This window comes from Mauremys reevesii, linkage group 2 (genome assembly GCF_016161935.1).
Source record: "Mauremys reevesii isolate NIE-2019 linkage group 2, ASM1616193v1, whole genome shotgun sequence".
In the NCBI taxonomy this organism is placed as follows: Eukaryota; Metazoa; Chordata; order Testudines; family Geoemydidae; genus Mauremys; species Mauremys reevesii.
Window position 1 is genome coordinate 184,226,221 of NC_052624.1, and position 14,085 is coordinate 184,240,305.

The following is a 14,085-nucleotide window of genomic DNA, read 5'->3' on the forward strand; positions in this document are numbered from 1 at the left end:
CCTGTTTCCAAGGCAGTCCATCTTGCAGGCTGCCCTAGTGTGGGGGACCCTGGGAGCCCAGGCTGCTGAGCAGCTGAGGCTCCTAGAGTCAGAGGTGGCTCTAGCTTTTTTGCCGCCCCAAGCACGGCAGGCAGGCTGCCTTCGGCGGCGTGTCTGTGGGGGGTCCCTGGTCCCGCGGATTCGGCGTACCCGCCACCGAATTGCTGCCGAAGCTGGGGAACCGGGGACCTCCTGCAGGCACGCCGCTGAAGGCAGCCTGACTGCCACCCTCACGGCGACTGGCAGGGCACCCCCCGCGGCTTGCCGCCCCAAGCACACGCTTGGAGCGCTGGTGCCTGGAGCCGCTACTGCCTAGAGTGTCCAGGCGGGCTTGGTTCCTCATCAGCCCACCAGGCAGGCTGGCAGAAAACTAGGCAGAATTCCAGTGGAACCCTGCCTGGGTTCCATCGGAACTTTGTTGAAACTGAACAGTCTCTACAAAATGTTTGTTTTGATGTGTTGTCCAATTTGGATGAAAAAACTGTTTCCTCTGTATCTTTCTGACCATCTCAATTTTGGGGCCCTGATCTCCTATTCACTGAAATCAACTGAAAAACTTCTATTGACTTTAATGGACATAATATGAGGCCCTAATCAAGCTGAAAGCATAGTTTAGTAAGGAAGAGAACACTGATCAGAAGAGGAGAATTGGGGTTTATGGTGTTCTGTACTCAGTTCTGGCCCTAACTGGCTCTTTGACTCTGAGAGAGTCAGTTGCCCTCTCCAGGCCTCAGTCTTCCCTCTGTAAAAAGAATACAGGCCCGCTTTACAGGCTTGTGAAAGTTACTCTTATGAAGCCTTTTGAGAGCTTCTTATGAAGCATTGCTTTTATTTTTATTTTGGGGGATTCAGACTCTGCCATGGTACTGTTTTGCTGTTTATTAAAAAGAGTGGCAGATAGTCTACCCTTTAGATATTCAGTCTGCAGTGGTGCCCACTAAATACTGAAATTGGAGCATAAAAACAATAGGAATCAATACCAGAATGGCCTAAGTACATTTGCTCCTCTTGAAACCCAATTTTCACATTATATAGTTTATTATTATTATTATTTATTATTTATTATTATTATTATTATTAGAAGTCAGTGGTGACTATTCTCACCCCCTCCTTTCCTTTTTTTATTGAATGTAGTCCTTTTGAGGATATTGACTGAGGGCTTGGCTACACTTACAAATTTGCAGCGCTGCAGCAGGGTGTGACAACACACCCTCTCCAGCGCTGCAAATTGCGGCGCTGCAAAGCGCCAGTGTGGTCAAAGCCCCAGCGCTGGGAGCGTGGCTCCCAGCTCTGTACGTTATTCCCCACAGGGAGGTGGAGTACGGACAGCGCTGGGAGAGCTCTCTCCCAGCGCTGGCGCTTTGACTACACTTAGCGCTCAGCGCTATCGCGGCAGCGCTTTGAAGTGCTAAGTGTAGCCACAGCCTGACAGCACAGCACTGGAGGCAGAATCCTCTCTCTGGAGAGCGGTTATATCACACGAAATAGCAGTGTAAGCTGCCCTGTCTTTCCAGATCAATACGCCTCAACTCTAACCTGGAGGCATCACTTCTGCACACCTATTGCTTGGTACTACATTCAAATGTTAAACAATAACTATCTCTAGGGGTGAAAAGTTATTTCCTTCTCATAACAATTTTGACCTTTTGCTTCTCTCCTGGTGTTGTGAATGCCAGTCAGCTAGTAACTGGGCTGAAGTCACCTTATTATTTTATGTAGGTCACCAAGGAGCCTTTACTTGGTAATGCCTTCTGAACAAGAAATGGGACATTGATGAATGCTGTTGTCTCCATTTTGATAGCTTTTTGGTTTTGAGCTAATTGAAAGCTACCTAGATATGATTGTTAAAGATGAAGTACATTAATTACTAAAAAAAAAAGAGTGCTGCTGACCCTGACATCATGAATTGGCAATCTGTTGGATGTTCAAATGTTGCTTTTTCTCCCCCTTCCCTCCCCACCCCACAATTTACAGGAAAGGAAAAGAAGTTCCCCCATCTTTCAAACAGTTTTTCAGCAGTTCGCTTGCTTTGATGCAAATCAATTTTTCGGGGACTAAACTCTCTCCTGAGCCTCTAAAGTAAGTGCTGCATTGATTTTCCTGTGACTTAAAGACACAGTTTGCATGGTTATTTATATACATGTCTAATCCTGAAAATGGAGAGGAAAGCAGATCGTATCTGCACATTATTCAGAGCACCATTTACAGTTTGTCACTGAGAAAGTGAGTTTCATAAGGATCACCCATGCTGAACTGGCAGAGTTGGAATGTAACAGACTGGCTTGACCCTTAAGGCTTGGGGCTAACCAACCCTGATCACAGAATGAGCTACACCTGGGAAAGATCAGGGTGATTGCCATATGAAGAACAGCAGGAGGCTGCAATGAAGAGGGCTCAGGAGTCAGCCAATCCTGTTACATCTGGCATCGCCTGCTGTGGGGACCCCCTCCTCTCAGAGAGAGAAGCAGGATGCCTGGGGGAAAGTAGATGCAGAAACTGGAGGAAGCCGTTTGTCTGCTGGCTGAACAGCGCAGTGGACTCAGGTAGTTCTTCTGCAGGAGCAGCAGTAGTGGCAGCGACAGCAGAAGGCACAGTCGGCCTTGCAGCAGGAAGAATAGATGGTTGGGTTTGGGGCCCAAAGGTATTGCAGAGAGACCACCACCACCTGCGAAGGAGGAATGTCTTTGTGTGTTTCCGGTGTGGAAGACCATGACTCAACAAATTTGAGTACTGCTACTGCCGGGAGAGGCATAAGAAAAAACAAGCATGAGAGGGCAGGGACCCAGAGTAAGGGTCCATCCCAGTGTTTTAGATGTGGCAAGGTAGAGCACATTAAGAAGGTCTGCCCCTTGAATAATGGGGTCTGAGGGAAGGGAAAAGCCCTGCAGACCAAGGAAGAGTGAGGGAGAGTCAAAGGGTGGAACAGTCTGTGTGTTCCCAGAAGCGTGTCAGTCCTGTCTGCCTGAAGTGAGAGAAACAAGTTGGGACAGTGAACTGTGATTGACCAGAGAGGGAAATAAAGCCAGAGTTGACTGCTGGGAACGTGACCAAACTGGGAGGATGCCCGAGAATGGCAGGGTTGTATTAGTGTTTGGGAGAAGGGGACGAACACGGAGGCTGCGGTGAAAGTGGACATTGCTGTCATGGCAGCCCCTCTTAGAGCTGCAAAGAGTGCAATACAGCACTGGGAAGAGAGGCTTTTCTGATGGAGAAGGATCAGAAGGAACTTGTTGCCTTGAAGGAGAAGTGGCAGGCCCTACAGAAAAGGGAGCAGTTAGCAGAGGAGCATCAGATGACTCTAGAGGAGAGAGATCGCCCACTCATTCTGCTAGAGAATCTGAGATGTCAGGCCCCACAATCATGTTGTCAGCAACAGTGGAATTGGATGGTGGGGGGAGAGTATTGTTTCAGGTAGGACTTGCCCCGGGGTGGGCAAGGTTCGAAGCCGGGGGAGGTATGTAACAGGGTGGCTCTTCCTTTAAGGGATGGAGGGCTGGCCAACCCTAACTACAGGATGAACCACGCCTGGGAGATACAAAAATGATTGCCCTATAAAGAGTAGCAAAAAGTCACAATAAAGAGTGGGTGCTCAGGCATCAGCCAACACTGTTACGAAGCCTAGGCTCTCCCTTAGGTTTCTACTTGTTTAGCTAATATTGCTACACAGTGCTCTGTCTACACTAGACTTCTAGAATGTGTTAGTTAGCTGACATTTTCTAAATCCCAGTGTAATCAGAGCCTGTGAGTTGGTCTGATGTGGAGGGAGATGTGGGAAGCAGGCAGTAACTTAATAGGTGGTTAGTTAATGGACTGGAATTTAATATAGCTTAAAGGCTAAATCAGGGAGGGGGTGGGGGAAGGTCTGGAGCTTGTGAATGGGTTACGGTTGGAGGAAAAATCTGGGATGGAATCAGCACAGGAGAGAAAGAAAAGTGGAAAGGATAGGTGGGGGGTGGAGGGAAATCACAGCAAATACCATAAGCTAAAGAATAACATAGCTTGTTTTTTAGATGCAGATTGATACAGGGGAGGGAAGAGTAGATGAGATAAATAAGACATGGTTAATGAACCGGCCTGAGGAACTGTATAACCATTATCTTCGATTCCCTCTATTATGTTCTCCTTTGTTATATCCTGTCTTAGGCTTTGCCTAGACTGGGAAAATGTTGTATTAATTAGTGTTCTTGAACACTACTAACCACCTAGTGTAGGCAAAGGCATGGTGTTGAAAAACATATTGGTTATAGTTAACCCACGGGGATGCTCACTGCATGGTGGATGTGTATAGCAATGAGAGAAAAGGAAATGTGTAGCCATCAGCATGGAACAAATGTTGTTGTTATGAAAAATGGCATGAGACCTTTTAATGTCCCTATAGAGTAAAAAAGACCAAAGGCCCTGATTCTGCAAGTTTTATCTTTGGATGTGACTATTCATGGGTTTAAAGTTAACCATGTTCCTAAGTGTTTGCAGAGTTGGAACCTAATTTGTTAAAGATGCTCTCAAAAAACCCTTTTCACAATACTCCGCATGGTATTTAATTATCTACTTTCAGCAGTATGGTACTGTTTATTGCAACCCCCTTTCTGGTTTATTTAAAGCAATAAAATTGTTTGGCTGTTTCATTATTGTACTGTTTCTTTGGTTTACGGTTTTCGCTCAGTCTGAGCTGAAGTGTTTCAGCCATGATGGTACTTGGGACTCAGTATGTTTTCAGTGTGATTGTTAGCATTTTTGTCTGAAATATGATATTTTTTTTAACCTTACATAAAATTAATGGCTTGTCTATGGTAGGGTAATGAGCACTACAGGGCTCTGAGTTTTTAAGTGCACAAATGTGTTGTGCATTAATTGGTCCATGTAGACCTTGCTGGTGTGCACTAAATGTTCCCCAGTGTGCTTTAATATAGTGCGACCCAACAGTGTTTGCGCAGACCCGTTAATGCACAACACATTAGTGCTCTTTAGAACAGGGGTGGGCAAACTTTTTGGCCCGAGGGCCACATCTGGGTGGGGAAATTGCATGCAGGGCCATGAATGGAGGGCTGGGGATTGCGGTGCGAGAGGGGGTGTGGTGTGTGGGAAGGGGCTCAGGACAAGGGGTTGGAGTGCAGGAGGGGTGTGGGGTGTGGCAGGGGGCTCAGGGCAGGGGGTTGAGGTGTGGGGTGCAGGAGGAGCTCGGGGTGTGGGCTTCGGCCTGGGGCTGCTTACCTGGAGCGGCTCCGGGGTGGCAGCGGCACGCAGCAAGTCTAAGGCAGGCTCCCTGCCTGCCCTGGCTCTGTGCTGCACCGCTCCCGGAAGCAGCCGGCACCACGTCCCTGCAGCCTGTGGGTGTGGGGGGCAGAGGACTCCGTGCACTGCCCTCGCCTGCAGGTATCTTCCCCGAAGCTCCCATTGGCCGTGGTTTCCCATTCCCAGCCAATGGGAGCTGCGGGGGGCAGTGTCTGCAGGCAAGTGTCTGCAGGCAAGGGGAGCACGCGGAGCCTTCTGCGCCCCCACCCCCACCCCAGGGGCCGCAGGGACATGGTGCCGGCCGCTTCCAGGAGCGGCACGGGACCTGCAGCGCCATGCGGGTGGCAATCCAGCAGGCCAGATCCAAAGCCCTGATGGGTGGATCTGGCCCAGGGGCCATAGTTTGCCCACCCCTGTTTTAGGGCACATCACCCCACCATGTAGACAAGCCCTAAAATTCTGGTTTAGATCATGAAGAAGCTATAAGATTGTCTGAAACTGCTGTTTTCAGACTTACTGGGCTTTAATTATTACAGAGGTCTCTAAATAGAGGATAACTTACTTAAGTAAATTGGAAATTAAGGCGACTCAAGGGAATTTGAGAAGTAACCTGGTATACAATACCAATAATATTTCTTTATCATCTTTCATCTGTGTATGTCTAATCACTTTGCACACATAGACCTTGCAACAGCTCTGAGAAGGAGGGAAAAATTACCTTTTTACAATGTGAAACCAAGGCGCACAAAAGTTAAGTGACTTGCCCAAGGTCAAACAGCAAGCCAGTGGAAGAACTTGAAATAGAGCCTTAAAGTCCTGACTGTTGTACTGCTAGACTATAGTCTCTGAAAAGTTGCTGTGAAAATGATGCCACGTTAAACAATACATCCGCTGCTTGCACGTATTCAGTTATATCTGCTCGCTTTAGTGATTGAACATACGTTTACTAGAGCTGGATGTAACAGTTTCATTCAGGGTTCTTAGTTTGCTTGAAGTTTCAGTATGTCAGAATTTGCTTTAGTTTATAATTGGAATGAAACCAAATGTTAATTAAACTTACCATAAACAAGGAAACCTCCCCTCCCCACCCTGCCTAAAAATTTAGTTTCAGAAACACTGAAACATGGTGATCCCAAAATGCAGTATGTTAAATTGACCTTCTTGACGGTTTCACTGCTGCTAAATAGCAATGGTCTTAGCAACTGCCTGGACTCCCAGGGTCTGCAGCTTCGGGCAGCCCTGCTACGGTCTTCCAGGCTACTTGGCAAACTGGACTGCCCTGGAGCTGTAGCCTGTGCCAGGACTTCCATGCTCCCAGCTCCACAGCAGGGTGCCTGGCAGCCCTGATGTGCCCTGGAGCTCAAGCTGGAGCCTGGGCTTTCAGAATTCTAGGCTCCCCACTCTGCAGCAGAAATCCTGGCAGCACTGCCATGGAGCTGGGAGTCTAGCAGCTTGGAGAACTCATGCTCCAGCCAGAACTCTGGGGGCTGGCAGGCTCTCTGCTGCGGAGCTGAAGATCCTGGAACATGAACTCTGGCAGTTTTCCAGTGCGCCATTCAGTTTTGCCTGTGCATTTCCATTGAAGAGAGTGGTTGCACAGGTGTTAGTGAGGGCATAATTAGAACACAGTGGGGTTGCAAAGGTGTAATGAGGACAACATTTGGCCTGCAGTGTCTTTTATTACTGCTGATAATTTATGAGAAGAAAAGAATTGACGCTGATTCTAAGATCTTAGGGGGTGTTTACAGTGCTGGCAGTATGCCATGTCTACATAGTAGCTTTTTAGAGTAGACCTGCACTTTAATGGTATGTGATCTAAAAATATTTAGGAAGTGTCTCAGTCAGACCTTCACTCTATCGTGTAACTGCATGTTTCAGAGAGGTTTTTATGGAGAGGGAGCTTTGACAGAAAACGGAAGCTTTAGGAAGCTGTTGCTGAGTTGATACAGCAGCAATTTTTCAAAGTTACTTTCTCGGTTGTTAAAATGAAAATAAATGAATTAATCAATAGAAGAGGGGCAGATATAAAGGTTTACGTGAAGGATTGTCTGGGCTCCGGTATGAAAATTTTGATTCGCTGTTGCTTTCGTACTCAGCACACCAGGCGTTACACATTGTCTGCAGGGCACCTGGTCTCTTTGAGGCACATGGCTCAGCAGAACAGGATTGTTATGTCTCTCACTGATACTTCAGATTCTGTTAGTTGGACCCTGACTGAAATGAAGGGCAGGCAAAAAAGTTATTCCATTTTTCTGTTGAATAACTGATTGATTAACATCAGCCTCCTCCATACAAAGCCACTAGTAGTTGTCTGAGGTGCTCTCAGAAGCACACATACTTACATACTTGCTAGTACTAAGGTCCCAATACAAACAGTAGCATTACATGGGCCAATTTCATCCCTGGTGCAATTCTGTTAACAGTGGAGCTATATTAAGGATGGATTTGAGACCACCCTGGAGGATTTCAGTTCTATAACTTCCCCCTTCCCCTCCAATTTGGAGTCCTGCTTCTGTGTATCATGCAATTTAAAGGTAATGTGTACGCATGTTGTTTGGAATAGCGCTTTGAAATTCTCAGCATGGATAAACTGAGAATTGTCTATATGTTGACACTTCTTTGAATTGCCATACTTCAGGGGGAACAGAATGGGTGACGTTTTTGTAGAAACAGCTGACTGGCAGTTGCTTGTTCAAACTGCGAAAAGGAGCTGCAGCATTAGTGGCATGTATGTGGGTAAGCTGAAGGTCATTTCATTCACATGCCTTTAGTCTGTGATGTCACCTGGTCTGTGCCATGTTGTGAATTGACAATGGCATCATGCGCTAAGGTGATAATACAGGTGAGTGGGGACTCCCAAGGCAATGACTGGCATGCCCTGACAATGGCTATGTTCATGTGATGAAAGTAATGCTGTATAATGCAGTGTACCTTTGCCAAGTGAAAATGTAGATTTTCAAGTAATTGACGTTTAACTTTAAAAACGAAATACTAAGTTCAAAGGGAAAATACTGTTTATCTCTCTAAGGTTAATTGCAGCATAATTCCAGTGCACCATACACTTTAAAAAAAAAAAAAAATATATATTTTTCCTGCAAGTTTTGGGAAATAGTTTGTACTGTACTGCCATGATAGCTCTCTAATGTTGTAATCATTAATGTTCTTCTGATGAAAATGCAGGAAATTTGTATGTGATGAACACAATTAAATGCTGATGCACAATCTGTTTTACTGTGTATTTATTTGCATTACATCCCTTCTGAATTTGCTGCAGGGCTCTAACGGTAACGTAATGAGTTAAACTGTCATTGCCATTTAAGAGTAACATAATTGCTGTGTTTTGTTTTGATATGGCTCTTTGAATTATTGGAGTTGTTACTGCTTGGGTTTTGCTGTGAATTTGGGGTTTTATAATGCTTCTAATCTTGATCTTTTTCAGAGCACTCTTATTAGGCTTGGCTTGTAATCTGAACCTGAAAGAGGTGTCTTTAGATCTCAGTAGCTGTGAGGTAAGAATAATGTATCAGAACAAGTTGGAAAGCGGCAATTACTTAGAATTACTCTTTTCCTCAGATACATGGAACCATTTGCTCCTCTTTTGTAGTTAAAAGATATAGAAATGATCCATTCTTTTTATAAAAATGAGCTGCTCTCTATATATTATGTCAACCAAATAGGAGTAAAACTATTAGTAGTAACAGATAGTGGGCTTGTCTGGTAATGCTCGTTGCAAAGATTTTTCTTGACGACGCAGAGCACTGCATTGTTGGAGGCATGGCAGCCTCTGTAAAATGGAGTTGTATTGTAATGTGAGGTGGGCTTTTCTAAACCCCAGGCAGCCTGAGCTGAACGGGTGGGAGCAAGCTGCATATCTTGAAGCTCTTTCTGCAGTCTGACTCTCTTCTCCCAAATTTCTCTTTGAGACTTCCCAGATTCACTCTTAGAAAACTCTGGTTTTCTAGTCCCAATTGGAACCTCTGGTAAGAGATTGTTTAAACATCTCTTTCACTTTGAGGCATGGTCCAAATGTTGTTTGAATTTTTCCACAATAAATAAATTTTAAAAAGCACCCTTGTTTCTAATAATCCATTGGAAGTTTGAAGCTAGAGTTCACTACGTTGCTTCAGTTCTCTGCCCTTTCGGCAGGCTGGAGCTTGCTGTGTACCAAGCACTCTTCTGAGGCACTGAGCCCTCTATCTCATAGAACTACTTAGCATGGCTCAGGATCAAGACCAAGTTGCATTCACTGGAAGGTTCCCATGAGTGCTGCATAGGATAAAGATCACTGAAGAAGTTGGGGAAAGGAGGAGAGTCACTCACTCACAACTGTGTGGGCTTTGCAAACAAATATGAGAACAAAAGAGTAGTTTGAACTTTGGTCCTCCTGAGCTTAGCAGTGAAAAACCCAGAGGAAAGGGCCCACAGTTTTTTGTAAAGGTGACTTGAATGTCCTAGCGGAGGGGCATCCATAGTGGTATGTATGGAGTGCTGTTTGTGTCAGTTTCAAACTAAGCTGTATCTCTGGACCAGATGCATAATGTCTTGGTAGCATGGGCGTAGTTTGGTGGGAGGTACAGGGGACATTGCCTTCCCAAACTGCAAGCCTCGGGCAGGCATAGAATTTGCCCCTCCCTCCCTCGCCCGATATGTAGTCCTGTTGGGCTGACTGGAGCTGCCCCCACAAATATAGAAGTCAAACTATGCCTATGCTTGGGAGCCAGTATGAAGAAAGGGAATTAATTAGTGGAGATTTGTTGAGAAAAGAGGATAGGAAAAGTTGAGGCTAGTTGACCTGAAAACAAGACCTCATGAGCTGTTTTGGTTTGTTTTCACATGACATGCCTATTCACATTGCATGGTCCCCATCTGTCTGATTGATTTTTTGTGAGCAGTCAGAGCACTGAAATATACAAAAATCCTGCTCTCTGAAGTGCTTCTGGAGAGAAGCACACTGACAGAGCAGAGGTTCAGCTCACTACCCGCACATCCAATAATCAGATAACCCAGAGTCTGGTTTTGGTGGGTCTCCTAAAAGAGAAGTTGGCAGCTCTCATTTGGTGAGAACTGGTGGATTTTTTTCAAGATTTAAATAAAAAAATATTTTTGACATAGCTTAAATTCTGGGCCTGTCAAATCTGGCTCTTCCCGTCTACATAGGAGAGAGCTCAACTTGATGAACACAGTAAAGAGTGGGAATTACATTAGGAGCTTCCCTGATGAGGTAAACTCAACTTATTTTTGAATGCATTTAGTACTTTGTTTTGATCTATTGTATTCTTTTGAAACCATTTTCTTTTAAAGAGCAGTAGTGTGTATATTGCAAATAAGATAGCTTTCAAGTCAGGAAGAGGGAGGGAGGAATGGGAGATACAGTGTTGAAATCCATTTTTTAAAATATGGAGTCCTGGTTTTTTTGAAGAGCAGTTGACTTTTGTGATTGTAAATTACATACATAATTGCCTGGAGTTCACAGGAAGGAAGATTCAGACATGGCTTTAAGGACTGGCATTAATAGAGGCAGTTTATTGAATTAGGCAGTTTCTGCAGACAGTAGAGGAGAAAGCTAAACCATCAGGTCCTGGGGGTCGAGGGAAGCCCCTCAGTTGGGGGCCGTGCTATGTTAGACACTGAGCCAAGTGTGATCATGGCATATACCTGTCACCTTGTGAGCCCTCTTCCACATCTTGTGCAGAGAGGTCAGCCCCTTTCTCACCCATGTCTTTCTTAATTAAACTGCCCACGCCTGTTCTGGTGCTGTGGTTCCTGCCCCACTGGAGGAAGAATATACCAGGAGTAATGCGACAGTCAGGAGAAGATGTTCTTGTCTGCCTTTTGGTGACTTAAATAGGCTTCCTGCTTAGCTTAGTTTGAAGGATTACCTCCCTCAAGACAAACTGAACTTAAAACAGCTGTAAAAGAGAAAATCGAGCCAGTCTGTCAACTGACATTTCTCCATACTCCCTTGCCCTGACTTGTCTCCCCATGACTAAACCTCATCCATCCTCTTGCGCTTTTTAAAAAAAGTTATGCTTGCAACAATCTCATCCATAATGTAGGGTAGGAAACACCATAACAGGAGCTGGGACTGGCTCACCCTGGCCTGGTTAGACCACTGATTCGCTCTGGATGAAATCAGCGCAGCCTTTGCCCAGCAATAAAGCCTGTGAGCCAGTTTTCCTCCTCTCTCCCAACTCCCGCTCCCGGGCGGTGTACAATAACAGGCAGGAAGCCCTGATGCTTCCACCTTTGTCCTTCCCTCTCCCTGCTCGTGCAAAAGTATCCAGGCTGCAGGGCCGGGGGCCTTAATTCTGCATGGAAAGATAAATTTCTCCTTTCCTCTCCTTTCTCTTTTTATTTGCCTGCACATCTAATTTTTGGTGTACTAACTCCAATCCAGAGCTTGATTGTTTTATATTGCTAATTTTATTATGAAAACTGCAGTTTTATTTTTACCTGCTCAGCACTGATATATTTCACTCTTTTCCCTTCTGCTTCCCTTAGCTTGGTCACTGTGTAAGTACCCTCCATGCCTTACCTTCAGCGTATTAACCGTTGAATCAGTAAGCAGCTTTGTTTTCACTCACTGCATACTGGTACATTATAGCTTCTGCTGTGCTTTCTGCTTTTTAATTGCTGAAGAGCTGGTTCTTAATATGTGATGTACTGATATTTGTCATCTCAGAAGTATGGACACAGGATGTGGGTTTTTATATCCTGTCATGGGTCAAGTTTACATAGGACTGTAAATCTAATCCCTATTTTTATATACCTGTCTTTTGTGGGAGCAAATAATATAATTTTGAGACTCTGCGACTTTTGGGATCAAATGTTTCTTTACACTTACATTAAGTAGACATCAATATGCTCATATTTGTGTCCCCTAAAGATTGCAAATACACCTCTACCCCAATATAATGCTGTCCTCGGGAGCCAAAAAATCTTACCGTGTTATAGGTGAAACCGTGTTATATCGAACTTGCTTTGATCCACCGGAGTGCGCAGCCCCTCCCCCGCCCCGGAGCGCTGCTTTACCGCGTTATAGCCAAATTCGTGTTATATCGGGTCGCATTATATTGGGGTAGAGGTGTATAAAATTGTGGATTCAAACTTAAAAGCTGCCCTTCAAAAATTGTTCCTGTGTGTATTTGAAGCATGCATAGAATTAGCATTTAAGCCCTATTTTGGATGTAATTTTGGTGCAGCGAAATTGTACTATACTATTGATTGATACAGAATCTGATAAGACTTTTTGAATCCAAAAAGGAATTCTGTGAGTACAGAAACTGACAGTCTGTTGAAATGTAGCCAATAAAAAGTGTACTCAGAGAAATGTTTGTTAAAGTTGTACTTTATCTTCTTTATTTAACATGAGTTCAAGTCCGAGCAAAGCCAAATTTATCATACGCCACTAAAATGTCCATATTTTTAAAAAGACAAATTAAATAAAGGCTGAGTCAGTATAATCTGCCAGTTCCACTGGCTTAACAATAATTAACGTGGCAGCTTGTGTAAAAGGGTTGTCTGGAATTTGCTCATTGACTCACACCCTACTAAAGTGAAGTGGAATGATTCTGGCACGCATACTGCAAGTGTTACAAATGCTATTAGTAAGTTAGAGATGGAGTAAAGCTTTACAAATTTTGATCCAGATTTAGATTTTTTAACTCTTCCAGTTCCAAGGGGGTTTGGATCCGGGGTTTTCTTTCAGTCCATTTAAAAAAAGAGGGGCTGGGCACAAAATATCCTTCTTGGTTTAGGCATATTTTATATCTAATATTTTAGCTTGGGCCAATCACTGTAATAAAAGTCCAAATTGGGGCATTAAGCTCTTTGTCCACCGACGAGAAAGCTACAACCTTTCTTAAAAATTGCTAGAACTGAAAAATATTGCTGCAAAATATTAGTGAATCTGGATTAGAGCTGGGTTAAAGGACCATTTTTGCTTAGAGAATATTCACAAAAATCTGCCGACTTGATTCAGGATATTTGGTCAAATCTACAAATGAGGTGAAATGTTGTCCCTTTTTTATGTATAGCAATATAACAGTGACACTGTTTCTTCCCCCCCCCCCCAAAAAAAAGGGTGAAATGGCAGCTTTATGCTTATAAATCCTGTCTTTTGGTTTCATGAAAACCAGAAAATAGTTTGGAGTGGAAAATGTTTTGAAAATATGAAATAATGTATCATTGCTGGGTTTTTTTTGTTTTGTTTTGTTTTGGGGGGGGGTTTAGTGGTCCTACTCTGGGTGATGTTTATGTAGGGAAGATGTGATTGTGTTGCGTTAATAAGAAATATGAAAAGGTTTTTCCTTCCCTGAAAACATTACTTGAATATGCAATTCATAGAAATGGTCAAGAGTTAATAACCTTTTAAAGTCTGTGGTTTTAATAATTTGTATCCCTGATATTCTATTTCCCTTTGAAGCCTTTTTCAGACATTTCACTGAATCTTGAAACTGTATTTTAATATGCTGCAATAATTTAGATTAATAATGCAGTACTCTAAACCACACAAGTAATCCTTTCTGTCTTAATGTTTTTCCTCATCTCCATTTTGAAAGAAAAGCTCATCTTCTAATCCTAGCTGTTATGATTTTATTACATATTACAGCTGTTATAAAGTTTTTTTAAAAAGTCATGATTGGTCAAAAACACCAAACTCCTGTTGATCCTGGACTTGTTGCTCCTTATCACCAACTCCCTTCTCTCTGCTGCACAGAGCACCTTGCTTTGGTACTTAGAGGTAGCAGAAGGCTCTTTCTGTAAAACTTTGTCTCTGGAATTCAAGGATGGAAAGGAATGCATAATATCTTT

At 43.9% G+C, this 14,085-nt stretch overlaps 1 protein-coding gene across 4 annotated transcripts in view; it reads left to right on the forward strand.

Moving 5' to 3' along the window:
• Positions 1 to 14,085, forward strand: part of CARMIL1 (capping protein regulator and myosin 1 linker 1) — a 263,150-nt gene that overhangs the window by 159,073 nt on the left and 89,992 nt on the right. For all 4 annotated transcript variants that reach the window (XM_039524735.1, XM_039524736.1, XM_039524737.1 and 1 more), the window contains exons 16-17: positions 2,014 to 2,118; positions 8,711 to 8,780. In XM_039524735.1, coding sequence (XP_039380669.1) covers positions 2,014 to 2,118; positions 8,711 to 8,780 — 175 coding nt within the window. The remainder of the gene's footprint in view (positions 1 to 2,013; positions 2,119 to 8,710; positions 8,781 to 14,085) is intronic.